The sequence below is a fragment of the Agelaius phoeniceus genome, chromosome 5 (assembly GCF_051311805.1).
Source record: "Agelaius phoeniceus isolate bAgePho1 chromosome 5, bAgePho1.hap1, whole genome shotgun sequence".
Classification (NCBI taxonomy): Eukaryota; Metazoa; Chordata; class Aves; order Passeriformes; family Icteridae; genus Agelaius; species Agelaius phoeniceus.
The window spans coordinates 2,203,702-2,217,515 of NC_135269.1; the positions used below are offsets into that span (position 1 = coordinate 2,203,702).

At 45.9% G+C, this 13,814-nt stretch overlaps 1 protein-coding gene across 4 annotated transcripts in view; it reads right to left on the reverse strand.

The window, feature by feature from the left end:
- The window catches only part of AEBP2 (AE binding protein 2), a 41,330-nt gene extending 35,005 nt beyond the window's left edge, over nt 1-6,325 (reverse strand). For 2 of the 4 annotated variants that reach the window (XM_054631694.2, XM_054631693.2), the window contains exon 1: nt 5,604-6,325. In XM_054631694.2, the coding sequence (XP_054487669.1) occupies nt 5,604-6,265 (662 nt within the window). In that variant the 5' untranslated portion in view covers nt 6,266-6,325. The remainder of the gene's footprint in view (nt 1-5,603) is intronic. The other 2 variants (XM_054631692.2, XM_054631691.2) reach the window with 1 other exon arrangement.
- Nucleotides 6,326-13,814: the final 7,489 nt, after the last annotated feature.

Below are 13,814 nucleotides of genomic sequence, written 5' to 3' on the forward strand. Positions count from 1 at the left end.
GCAGGGGTTTTAAAAAATATGTAAATATATGAAAGGTACTAGAAAGCTGTGGAAAGATCTGAGCATGAGTGGTAAGGTAGAACATTTCCACTGCATCATGTAAGAGTTGGTTTTATCTGTGACCAGCTCCAGCAATGTGATGTCACATCTCTGCCAAACGGCTGTTCAGGCTGCGTGTGGCACCCAGCTTAATTTCACTGGAAATGAAACAGGGAAAGAAAAAAAAAAAAACCAAGACAGTTTTTTTCCATTACTGCCTAGGAAATTCCCTGAAAAAACCCCACCTATTAAACCTTGTATTTAGAAGTTACCAGACTTGATGATGTCACAAAGTTAACACAAAAGGCACACAGACCGGTGTGGACGTTCAAATCCTACATAAAAGCAAAACTAATTCTGTCTTACACTGAAGAGGAAAATGTTTTTCTCAAATTGTATGAAGTATATTTACATCTTACTACAATAACTATAACAGCTCATTATACCAAGCTCTTTCATCTAGTTCACAAAAAGACCTCATGTTAACCACTCAATTATACCAACCAACAGCTTTAGTAATAAAGATACTCACCATACAAAATATCTGGGCTGTTTTGTCTACCCATCAAAAGCTATTTTCTCCCGTGCCAGAAAGGCCTGAACATAACCATTACAGAAACAAGGGGTTTATTTGCAATTTGAAAGCAAATAACTACAGCAACAATAAATGCAGTTAGAAATACTGCAAATACAATTTTCAGCAGAATTTCTGAAACTCGGGTAAACTTCTGTATAGCTCACTGTGACATGGCACTATTACACACTTAAAAAAAAAATTAACGACTTAACCACCTTGCAATAAGTGCTAATGAATGATTCTTCACTTCCTGCATAGGAACAAGTGAGACTATGCAGCAAAGAAAGGCCTGAAGCACTTTTTAATCTGGTCACATGGATCCATGAAACACACCTATTAGTACCACATGTCCTCAGGATTGTATTTCAAATTTACTGTTCTGCCTTCATAAATGTCACTCATACAACTTGCGTGCCACTGCCAAGTCAATCTTGGAAGTTCTTCACTTTTAAGATTTTAAAAGATAGACAAAATAAAGACTAGAATTAAAACTAGTATTTTTAAATCAGCATATGTCTGAAAGGTTGACAAAGCCTTCATTTTACATGAGATTTAAAAAACTCAGACTAGAGCCTGGAATTTTCATGTCTAAACCTCTTATCTTTCAATGCTTTAGTTCCACACTGTCATTTCACTCAGCAAAATGAAAAAACATCATAATCTGAAGCACAGAAAAGTTTACTACTGAAAAACTTATCTGAAATGTGTTTTCCAAACTGCTTATCTATTAAATAGGAACAGAATAATAACATTCCTAGAAGTATTTTGCAAGTCTTATGTGGTTAAGAACACAATTTGTCATTGAGTATTACTGAGTACTCCTTGAGTCAGGGCCTCACAATAACTGACTCAATGGTGAATAACAAAAAACATTTATTTTTTGTTACTCAAAAAGGTTACCCCTCTCCAAAAAAAAAACCCCAAAAAGGAAGAAAAAAAGAAGAAAATAAAGCCTTACAAGTTCCATGAAAACTGCCTGTGAGATGAACGTTATTTAGGGCTAAGCCTAAGGGAAAGATTGCTACATAGGTGCAAAGACAACCTGTTACACTTGGCCTAGGAGCACATCAATCAGCACTCCCAGCTCACGCAGCAGAACAGCTGATCCTGCAGCTTAAACGCACCTTTTGCATGCTCCTTGCTCAGCCAGGAGGAGGAGGGAGCAAAGGATAAACTGCTAAGAGGGGTAAAGATAATGTAGGAGTAGTAAACCAGGGGTAACTTCTAGGTGACAGTAGAAAAAAAAAAGCTCTTCATGCAGATTTACTACTCGAATTTCGAATTTCTGCTCAACAACTTCAAACTGCAAGACCTACCACTGTTTTCTAAATCAAACAAAATCTGATGATGAAACTATTTCAGATTTAAATGTATTTCCATAATAAGTGTTCCAGTAAACAATATTTAAATTATTTCAGTAAACTGTTTCTAAGAAAATATCATAATTCAGCAATAACAACAGCAGGGAGCTGCAGATGCATCTCCACTACACTCAGCTCAGCTGGTTTATACCCAAATCCATGCATTTGCTTAGGTCCAGCTTCAGTGTTCATAGTTAACTGAACCATTATTTTTTCTTTTCAAGTCCTGTCAAATGTTTCTCAGCATTGCAGCAAGACTAGCAGCTCCAGAGGACTCTCGAGGAGCACATCCATCCTTTCAGCACAGGTCTCAAGTTGGGGAAAGGCACAAGAAAATGAGCAGCATTCACATGCTGATAATAGTCTTTGTTCCAACTGTAAATCCAGAGGATCACTAGGCTTGAATGCAGACTATTATTACTCAGCCAGCTGATCTGAGCTTGCTCACAAAAGTCACAGACAAACTCCTGCACATCAGTGGGAACTTAGCACAATTCCCAGGGAAGAAATGGAACTACTACAGATCAACGAGATACCTGCCAGTCCTAGAGTTACTGCACTGAACCCTCCTGCTGAGCTGAAAATGCCACCTTGGTTATTTATCCTAGGTGTCAGTCTGGGCTTTGCTTTTTCCTTTCTGGCTTTTTTTGGGATGAAGATAAGCATGTTGTAGCAAAGTACAACGCCTATCTGCAGGCATGGAAATGGATTAAAATTCACCCTAAATTTTAGGGCATCAGTAGTCACCTCTATATTTATTTCTTTTGTTATTATAAATACTGACCAATTTCCTACAAGTTATTTCTTTCTGTCAGCAGATACTCTCAAAATACAAGAAAATGTTAAAAATAGAAGCTGTTGAACAGTAGCTCTATTTTGACCATATGCAAGATTTTCCTCTTCATCTGCTTCATTTCTATCTGATATCACTAAGGGAAAAATCAGAGATAACGTAACGTGGAGACCGATAAAGAATATGCACAGGGAAATGGGAATTTGATCACTCACGGAATTCAGGCCCTCTTACCACGCCCTTTAATTCATTCAAATTTTCTAAAGAGGAAGCAAGAAAAAAAATCCCAAGCCCAGGGGCATGATCTGAATGTTACCAAACCTGCTGACAGCAGGAGAGTCTTTACCCAGTACACTCTCCTACTAGCTTCCTCTAGCTAAAGCCAGGGTCTGAAAAGTCAAGCCTGTTAGTTCCATCTCTTCCCTTTTCTCTCCACTCCCTCCCCAGGGAATCTTACTTTACAACACACCCAGAGTCAGACACCGAGTTCCTCAGGACTTCGGAGACACAGCGAGTCAGCAAAGGTCATGAAGTACTGTACAATAAATTACTCCATATAAAACAACACTTAATAGACAAATTATCGTTCTCTAGTCACAGAACTTACATTTTAATTCAGAGGTGACCAAATCAACGAATGATTTATTCTTTCAGGATTTCAATATATTAAGTCTAAACTGTTTCCAGTTCTTCCTTAGTATTTCACTATTCCAATTTACACACTCTAACTCTTCAGCACATCCCAACCTTTTGCAACACTCTGCTTGTCTGTGTGATCATCTGAAAGGCACAGGATTATGCTGTGGCTGCCTTCCAAGCAGCAGCAATCATTGGATCACAATGTCAAGCCAGCAACTTGCTGGACTACATGTGACAAAAATAATAAAGCATTCTAACACACTGCAGCAAGGAGTGCACACCAAATGAAATTTTCCAACTCCAGGAATAACAAATGGCACTCTTGGTAGCATTGCTCTTCTCCCACCAACTCAACAAGCAGGCCTTGGAATTACAGTACAACATGCACTCTCAACGCCTCAAATTTTCATCCTGGCAGGTCAAGAGAAAACTTTGCAAAGATTAAAAAGAAGGCACAGTCCTTATTTAAACCACTAAACACAAAGAGTCCCACTCGTGGTGTAAAGGGAAGGAGCAAGGACCCACACACGTGGATTTAACCACTTAGAGCAAGAGGACCACGAGAACAATGACAGAGAAAGAAAGTAGCAACCAGCTCTGGAGGGCACAGGGCAAGGCACAATGACGCTACTTCCAGAAAACCCCTGCAAGTTATTTCTGTTATTTCCTCAACCCCGACGCGGACTTGGATAAGATCAGGATTAGATGTAGACTTTCACTCTATGAAAAACAAGAAACTGTTATCTTAAAGCTCCTTTATGTACCTGGTGTTTTTCCAGAAGTCTACTCCCATACTTAGTCAATTGCATGTAAAATCTCAGCTTTTGAAACAAACAGAAAACAAACAAAACCTACAAAGAAACCCCAACATCCACACCCCCTTTCCACTCGCTTAAGTTTAGAGGAAAGAAAACATGATTTCTAGGAGTCTCAAAAGTCTGATGGAAACCAAAGACCTGAATTTTTTTCTGTCTTCTTAAGACTTTTAGGCCAACTACATGGTTTTGGGGAACTGACTCACGAGGGGTTTGCTGGGCTGGTTTCAATCTTCGAGGTTAGGTCTAGTCATGCCCCCCTTTTCATTCTGAAATATAGGTACTTGTACAGTTACAAAGATTTTGGTCTAACATATATTCAAAGTACATTTCTGGACCAAACCACATAATTCTCCACGCTTAATAGTGAAACTATCTTAAGAAAATACAAATAAAATTCTAATTGTTACTTAACTGTAACTCTAGCAGGGAAGTCTGATACTTTTTCTGCTAAACGTATAGAAAAATTGTACAAGTTTCTTAAACTGTTTGAAAGGACTAATTAGCAAGGGGCACACACCACTTCCACACTGTTTTTACGTCCTTTTTCCATCCTATTTTCAGTTTTTCAAGTAAATTGTTGCATACAACATCCAGGAGAGCTACTACATAAGCCATGTTCTTTGAAATGCTCGAATCAGTAGGCTGAAACAGACCTGAATGGTCGAATTCAACCATGTGTGAGAATTCAGTTGTGCCTTTTCACCAGAACCAGGCTCGAATCTTGGTAAAATGAAATGTGCAGCTTTAACGTACAAAAGCTCAAGAACTCATCCTTTCAGATTCTGAAATTCACAATTACAGAACTCATTCAAAGATGACTCTCAGCCTCACTCCACACCGTGCATGAGTATTACTTGTACACACGTAATGCAGGAAAGGCTGGTCTCATTTTTATTTCAGCAAACTCGATTTTTTTTTCCCCCGCTCGTATTTTAAGAGGCTTTCACTCGGTTTTCTCCCTCTAGAGCAGAGACGCTGTTGCGGGCGCAGGTAAAACCGCATCCAGAGATGCATTTCCCATCCCGAAGCTTCAGTACACCCCACCTGCGCTTTGCCGCAAGACACAGCCCTGCAGAACCCCGAAAGCACCATCTGAGAAAAATCCGCAGCTTCCGAGGAAAGAGGCCCCGGAGGAGGAGGAGGAGGAGGCGGCAGCGCCCGGCGGGGCCGCTCGGGGCTCTCTCGGATCGGGGAGCGCCCCCTCCTCCGCGGCCAGGGCCGGGCAGCCGGGGGCCCGAGCAGCAGGGGCTGGGGCCCGGCACAAGTTGGCCGGAGAAACCTGTGGCTGCCGTGACAGCCCCGCGGCCGGGAACGGGGCGGCGGCCGGGCAGCGGGGGCTGCCGAGGCGGGGACCTCGGGACGCGCCGGACACTGACCTGTCCTCCGAGTCCATGCGGCTCAGGGGCTCCCCGTCCGAGGACATCTCCAGGCTGCCCCGCCGACCGCCCGACGTGGCGCTGCCGCAGCTGCTGCCGCCGCCCGTGCCGGGGCCGGTGCCGTATCCCTCGTCGCCGCCGCTGGACACGCTGCTGGAGCTGCTGCCGCCCCCGCCGCCGCCGCGGCCCGGCCCGTCCTCCTGGCTGCCCCGGGGGCCCTTGGGCTCCTCCTTGGCGTCGGCCTCGCTGCCGCCGCCGGGGCTCGGCGAGCGGGTCTCGTCGCTGCAGCAGCCGCTGCTCGTGCTGCTGCTGCTGCTGCCCACCAGGCTGCTCTCCTCCTCCTCGCCGCCCTCCTCCTCCTCCTCCTCCTCTTCCTCCTCCTCGTCCTCGTCCTCCCCGTCCCCGGCCTGGCTGGCGCTCTCCGGGCTCGGCTCCGACATGCTCTCCGCCTCGCCGTTCAGCAGCAGCAGCGGCTCCGGCTCCGCCGCGGCCGAGGACGAAGGCGGCGGCGGCGGCGGCGACGACGAGGAGGATCCGGCCCCACCGGCGGCGGCCGCTACCTCCGCCGCCACCTCCGCCTCCTCCTCCTCCTCGGCGGGCGCCGCCTGCCCGGGAAGGCGCCGCTGGGGCTCCGCCATGTCGCTGCAGCGAGCGGCCGCCATGGCGCCTGCGAGTCGCTGCCGCGCGCGCGGGGCCGGCCGCGGGCGTGCGCACGGCGGGGGCGTGCGCGCGCGGCCCCGTGCGCGCCCGCGCGGCCGGTGCGCGCTCCCGCCGCCGCCCGTGCCCCCCCCTCCTTCCTTCGCCCTCCTCGCGCACCCGCACCGCCGGGGAGGGGCGGGGCGGGGCCCGGCTCGTGCCGCCGCCGCCGCACGCGCTACGGAGCGCGCCGGGGGACAAACAACGCGGGGAGGGCGGAGCGAAGGGCGGTGGCGGACGAGGGACGTGATCCCGGGTGGCGTCTGCCGGGGATCCCACCGTGAATCCCCCAGGGATCCCGGCTGGAATTCCCCGGGAATCCCGGTTCGAATCCCCCGGGCCGCTGGAATGGCCTGATGCCAGCCCCCGGCTCCATGGACAGCGGCGAGTGCCGCGAGACGCGCCGGGAGCCGGGAACGAAGCGCCCCGCCTCGCTCCAGGACAAATCCCGGCGGCACCAGTGTCCCACAGCGGGGCAGGGACATTCCCGAGTGGGGCTGGAGAAGGAGCACAGCCGGAGCAGAGTGGCCCCCGTGGAGGGTGGGGCAGGCAGGGCTCCGGTTGTACCGGGCACGGCGGGTTCCCTCACGGGCATGGGGGTTCCCTCATGGGCACGGCGGTGGGGAAGCGGGACAGGGATCGCACGGAACGGGAGAATCGAGGCTCCTCGGGAAGAGCTGCAGGAGCTGAGGAGCCAGCCGGGCAGGAGTGCCGCAGGCTTGGCCGAGGCAGGAAGGAGACGGGGAAAGGGTTCCAGCACCGCTGGAAAAGGAGTGAAAAACACCGCGCTGTGCAGGGAGGAGAGAGAATGAACCAGAGCAAACTGGCCTGAAACCTCTCTTGGCAGGGAAGAGGCTTCCCGGCTGCCGGGGAAAAGCTGTGTGACCAAAGGGCGCTGTGAAATATCACAGGATGGTTTGGATTGGAAGGAACCTTAAAGATCATCTCATTCCAAACCCTTGCCCTGGGCAGGGACACCTTCCACCAGACCAGGTTGCTCAGAGCTCTATCCAGCCTGGCCTTGGACACTCCCAGGGATCCAGGGGCAGCCACAGCTTCTCTGGGCACCCCGTGCCATGGCATCACCACCCTCACCGAAGAATTTCTCCCTAATACCCAGTCTAAACCTATGGATGTATTAAAGGGGAGAGGTGAAATCTCAGCAGGATAACTGTCAATCACGTAGAAGCCTTCAGAGCAGAGTTTGAAAATTAAGGTCATTTAATGAGCATGTAAAATATGATAAAGTTTACAGTAAAGTACACAGGATGGGGATTGGCAGTAGAACAGAAAGGTAGAATCTGAATACAGAGATAAAATCAGGTAGTTTGATAAGTTATTGGAGAGATGAGAAGGGTAATGAAAGCTATTCAATCAAAGGTAAATAAACCAAAGGTAATAAAATGCTGTTCTTTGTGAATTTTAAATATCCTACATCTGTCAGTCTTTAGCCAAGTAGTGGCAAGCTTACAGTCTTCTGCTTACAGAGCTTGCCACATTTAACACAAAAATCATGAAGTCGTTGTAGTGAAATTTAAAAACAAACACAGTACCACAGCTCAGTCCAGAAAACCTCGTGCCTTCTGCACATGAGGAAGAACCTCACTAACTCAAGTTACAGCAGGCAGATCTGGCATGTCCACAGAGATCCTGGATTCCAGAAGCTAACTGCGTAGGATTAAAATCTGGAGAAGGTGCTCCGAAGACCTGCATTTGCATAGCTGGTGATGGCTCCCAGCCCATCAACAGATGTAGCTGTGAGCAGCAACAAGAACAAGCTGTGGTGTAGCAGCCAAAATAGAGAGCCACAGCACTGAAACAGCAACAGGGGGTCGGGGACTCAACACTGGATTAGTCTTTGAAAACAAACCAATAACATATTTAGCCCGCGGAGGAGCATAAGCAAATTTTGGAAACCAACAGCAATGAAAAAGTGATGATAATTCCTCAGATTTCTAGAAGCCAGCCTCGGCTAGAAAGTGGAAATGTTAAGAATGCTTTAAAAAAAATCCGGAGGGGGGGGGGGGGGGGGGAAAGACAAGAACAGCTGCAATGCTGTTTCTCATGTGTGCAAGATGTGCATTGCAGGTCTCCTAACTTCACCAAAACAGTCACCAAACCCTGATTTTCTGCTCCCTGTTCTGCCTTTCCTCCTGCTAACAGTGTGTGCTGTGCTTTGCTCCCCGCGGAGGAAGGCGTGGGGCTCCGGGGGCGTGTTGCAGTCACTGGTCTAATCAAACACCAAGTGTGACGTTCCAAAAACACCCCAGCCTTTGATTCAGCCCAGAAACGGCGGTAGCTGAAGTAATTCCTATTATTCCTGGTCTCTACTACCCACTGATGCCCTTCTGCAGTTCTGTGCTGCAGCAAGGGACAGAATCAGGGAGGTATCGGGTCATGAGAAACCAAAAATACATGAACGGCTGCGGTAAAAATCACCTTTCACAAACGATGAGATAAAGGGGAGAAAAGTCACCACGAAGAACTCTGTACCCCGATGTCAGTTGTCCTGATCGCTGTGTGCTCAAATGTCTTTTTTTGCCCAGGTCTCTCTGGTTTTCTCGAGGTGCTGTGTGCACGCAAAGGCTCCTTGTGTTTGGCACTGAAAGTGAGCAGGGTGATTCGACCTCCCACTTTCCGCTCTCCTAAGCAGGGCGGTAGAGACGCCAGCTCGTTAGGTAATCTGTGTATTCAGAGAGGGTCAGGGAAGGAAACCTCGGGACTTTTCTGTTGCCTGATGGAAATCACTTGGCATTTAAGCAAGCGCTCAGTACCGGTGGGGTCACTGCTGCAGCAGGCAGGCATCAAAGAGAAACTCCGTGGTAATCTCTCGGTGTCCTGCTCTCAGGTTTTCAAACACACAAAATTCCGCGTCCAGGCTCGGCCCTTGAGTGCTGTAATAAGGTCCTAATCGAATGCAAGCTGCAGTGATTATTGCTCACTGAGCTTTCTCTGTACAAACCTACGCAGCTTACCGAAGCTGGATTTCCTTTTTTCCCAAGTTTTTTTGACTTTTCAAACCTCTTGAAAGAGATCTGTCAGAGAACAGGTGATTCCACAACTTGCAAAAGCATCTAAACCATTTACATGTGAATGCTGTGATAAAAGCTCAAAGGAGGAGACTCCTGTTAGGAAATCCTTTGGAGAAAAACCACATCGTTCACTTGGGTGGATGTTACTCTGTCGTTCACACAAAGGGTTTCGGATGTGCTCAGTCTAGCTTGGTAGAATCACTTTACAACGATGATTCAAAGCTCAGACATTTGTGTTGAGGAATCAACAAAGCACAAAATAATAAATAGATTTTAAAAAGCCGGTAGATAAACCAGGAGAAGCCTGTTCACAGGCAAAAGACTCCAAGCAGGACCATTAGTTCAAGAACAAACAACTTGTAGACACAGCAGAGCAGGGAGAAGAAATGAAGATTTTATTTTCTTACCTCAGGAACACCAGGGTGCAGGGCATTCACACTGACAGCAGGAAGCAGTAACAAGCACACTCCAGAGAAGTAGTTCCTCCTTTTCTTGATTCACAGCAATTTTGCTGTTTTGTGGGGTTTTCTTGAAGGACACTTAGATGAGATCACCAGAAGATGTATGTAAGGCAGGTTTCTTGAGGTTTTTTCCCTAACTTTGATCAGCATTATAGTACTATTCTATAGAGTGTACAAGCAAAACACTTCCATACAGCAAGAAAGGCCTATAAAGAGAGAAGAAAAATTAAATAGGCCTGAGGTACAGGAAAGGTGACATCCAGTCTTACACTTGCCAGGATACCAAGAGAGATTCTGTAAAGCCCAGCATCTGCTTCCTGAGCTCCCTTCTCCAACCCCTGCCTCCCCATGCACCTCTTAAGCAGCGCAGGAAATTCCTGCTGCCTGCACCTCATGACTCACCTTGCTCAGCATTCTGCCGACTCAGCAGCCTCTGGAAACTGCACCCTTCCCTTCTTTCTGCCCCACCCTTCCCCATCCCAATTCGAGGGCTGGAGGAAGAGGCTGCCATCTGTCATTGCTTCAAGTGAGCAGCGCTGGGTTCTCACCCTTCCCTTCAGACTGGGCTGAAATTGCCTCGTAATGCAATTCTGACCCCACCCTCTCCTACAGCACCCAGTTAATTCTCCCTTTAAACTCAGCTTCCATGTTCTTTTCTTTTTTAAAGCTGCCTTTAATCTTTGTGCTGTCTGCTTAGAAACCATGACTGTGAGAAACTACAAGCCATGCTTAGACTGGGCCAACCAGAAGAAGGCTGCAGGGAATGCATGTTGGGAAAGGGTCCCTCTTCCCTCCCTAGGAGTGTTGAGCCTTCTCTGGGATTGTAACTGGCTTTGAAAAACATTTTGCAGCAAAATGAATTCTTGATACTGTTTGGGACCTTCTTCCTCCTCTGCCCTGCCCCTGCTTTGTGTCACGCTGATCTGCTGCCTCTTCTCTGGTGCCAGCACAGCTGTCCCTGAAATTCCTGCCATGATCTAGACCAGGGAACTGCTTTTAGTGGTAACTAGAAGGAAAAAAATAAAATGGCATTCTGTTCCTGTTACGTCATGAAGCTTCAGAAAACTCCATACAGCTCAGTCAAATGTAACTCTCTGGGGATGGGGAAAAGAGGAACAAAAAAAGTTAAAAACTTGCTAAGGTGACATAAAGAACCAGGGGTTACTTCAGGAATGGAAAACCCCATTCTGTCATTCTGGAGCTCATCCAAAAGCTCATCCTAACATTAATTCTATTTGCACTTGTGGTAAACTCCAGCCAGCCCAGTGGAGATGAGGGCATCTCTGCTTTAAGCCATCAATAAACACGAACAGTGAGAGGAAGGCCATGTTCCACAGATATCCTGATGTATTTGAAAGAAATCAGATACCTTACAAGTAGATGAAACCTCTAAAATGCACACTAATTGATGCTCAATTTGTTGTCAAATTATGTTGAAGGAAAACAGGGAATGCAAAATAATACAGCCTGAAAATTTCTTGTAAGTGAAAGATTAAAAAGCTATGAGTTCAAGGCATGAGGAGGCCTTGTCATATGGTTCATTGATGTGCTCTACAGGTTGCTGTAAAACCTGAAATATAAGCACAGAATTTCAAGTAGGTACTATTCAGCTGTGATATCTTGTTAGTTATTATAGATACCACTGAGAATGAACTCAGAATTTGCTTCAGAAATAAAAGCTGCTCTCAGTACATTTGCACTGGTATAGCTGAGTATTAATCCTGTCACCCCATGTCTCTCAATTTTTGTGACTCCCAGGGACTTGCATAAGTACACACTAAAAGTGCATTGTGCTTTTCTTTGAAACTACTGGGAAAGTTTTTCAAGTGGAAAATTTAAATAACTGATGCAATATATCATATAAACAAGTAAAACAGTAATATATGTGGGACCATACAAGCAAATATACCATCTTTTCTCTGTCATCAGTATTGTCAATATTTTTATTTATGACTAAAAAATCTACATAAATTATCAAAAATAATTTCTTTTCCTCCCAAAGTATGTTAAACCTCCTTGTGTATATTTTCTTTTTGGCACAGTTTGCTCTTTTTCAGTAAAGGCAGCCAAAATTCTTAAGTCTCAGAAGAATCAACATCCTTAAATGCTGTAATTTAGATTCATTTTAGCCAGAGATAATTAAAATATTTGCTTCCAGATTACAGAGTCTTTACATGCTGTTAATTTGGGGAATTGGTTTTCTCAACATTCTTATGCAAAACAGAACTGGATTCCAGCTTTAAATGAAGGTGTGTGCCTGAGCACATGTAGAGGGTTGTCACCAGGATGTCCATTTATTTTCTGCAGAAATAAATTTGGTGCAGATCCTCACAGTAAAACCAGGGGAGGCCATCCCAGCTGAGGGGGCAATTCTGCACAAGCACACTAGGCAGTAAATCCTGGTTTTTTTCCCTAAAAATATGGATGTGACGTCAGGAGCAGAGTTTTGTTTTTTTTTTTTGCACACATGGAAATTCTTTTCAAAAACCATAGAAGTAATCAAGATCTTGCATGTTGCAAAACCGGTGTGTAACCATTACAACCAAACAGAGATGCATAATTAATTGAATGCTAATTAAATACAAATCACAGCTTGGAAGGAGTACAAGTTTACAACAGCTTTTCCTTGTTCTAGGATTACTTTAAAACTCCCCTTCTTCAATTTGTAGTGGTAAGCAGAATATGGGTTTTCCATAGAAGGGTTTTAGATTTCTTTAAATTAATGTTTCATAAAATTTAAACAAAAATCCCCTTGCAGAAATCTAGTTATAAAATTTATGTGCTTTTTTTTTTTCTTTTTTCTTGAAAGAATCTCTTATCTTTCCAAGATCAAACCCTTGTGAATACATGTCCTTCCAAACAAAGTTCTCAGTTTCCCAGAACATGCTGTGGTGGCCCCAGCAAGGGGCCCTGAAGATAATGAAGGGAGTGGAACATGTCAGATGAGGAGCAGCTGAGAGAGCTGGGACTGTCCAGCCCCAAAAAGTGATGGCTCAGGGGGATCTTATCAAGGTATAAATATCTGAGAGGGGAAGTAAAGAAATGGAGCCAGACTTAGTGGTGTCTGGTAAGGGCAAGAGTCAATGGTCACAAACTGAGATGCAGAACATTAATCCTATTTAAATGTAAGAAGAAACTTTTTCACTTTCAAGCAGCGGGAAAGATTGCCCAGAGAGGTTGTGGCATTGCTGTTTGTGAAGTTATTCAAACCACATCTGGACATGGTCCTGAGCAGCCTGTTCCAGCTCTTGCTGCTTGGAGCAGGGTCTTGGACTCTATGATCTCCTGAGGTGCCTTCCAACCTTAACTTTTCTGTGATTCTGTAAAATTCAAATATTATTCTCATGTTACACAGAGACACAGGCTTTGCTAAATATGCAAAGCCAGTATTTTTCTGGGTTCCCAAATATCACCATGTACCCTGACTTTGCCCCAGCCTTATGTGGGGATGAAAATCCTAATTGACACCACTCCTGCCTTGCAGTGTGCTTTGTAAAGATGGGAAGGGAGTCCTAGTGGAGCCATAGCAGCTGAGTTGGGCTGTGTGACTGGGACCAAGCCCTGAGTCCCTGCAGGCAGATCTGGATGCAGCCTGAATGGCTCCATTCAGAATTCCCAAGCTGGCCAAGTTTAGGGACCTGCTACATCCCCTGAGATTAGAAATGACAAGCAAGTGAGATTGTATGTTTTGCCAGATCTTGGCAGGCTAGAGACCTAAGGGAGAGAGGTTATCCTTAAGAGAGGCATTTATCACACACTCTGGCCTGCCTTGAGCAAGATACTGCTTGGAGAAGATTTCCCAAAACCTTAACAACCTGGACAATTCATCTTCTCTCCCCACTGCTCTGCTTATGCTACAAGAAAAAAAATCATGTAATGGGAAGTTTATCAAACAGCTTGATATGTACAGAATTAATTAATTTAAATAGAATTTATTATTTGGTAGGCCTGAGCACAAGCAAACACATGAATTTCAGAAAAGTTCAGAATTGCATCTGAAGATGTGAATTGCCATTATTTGG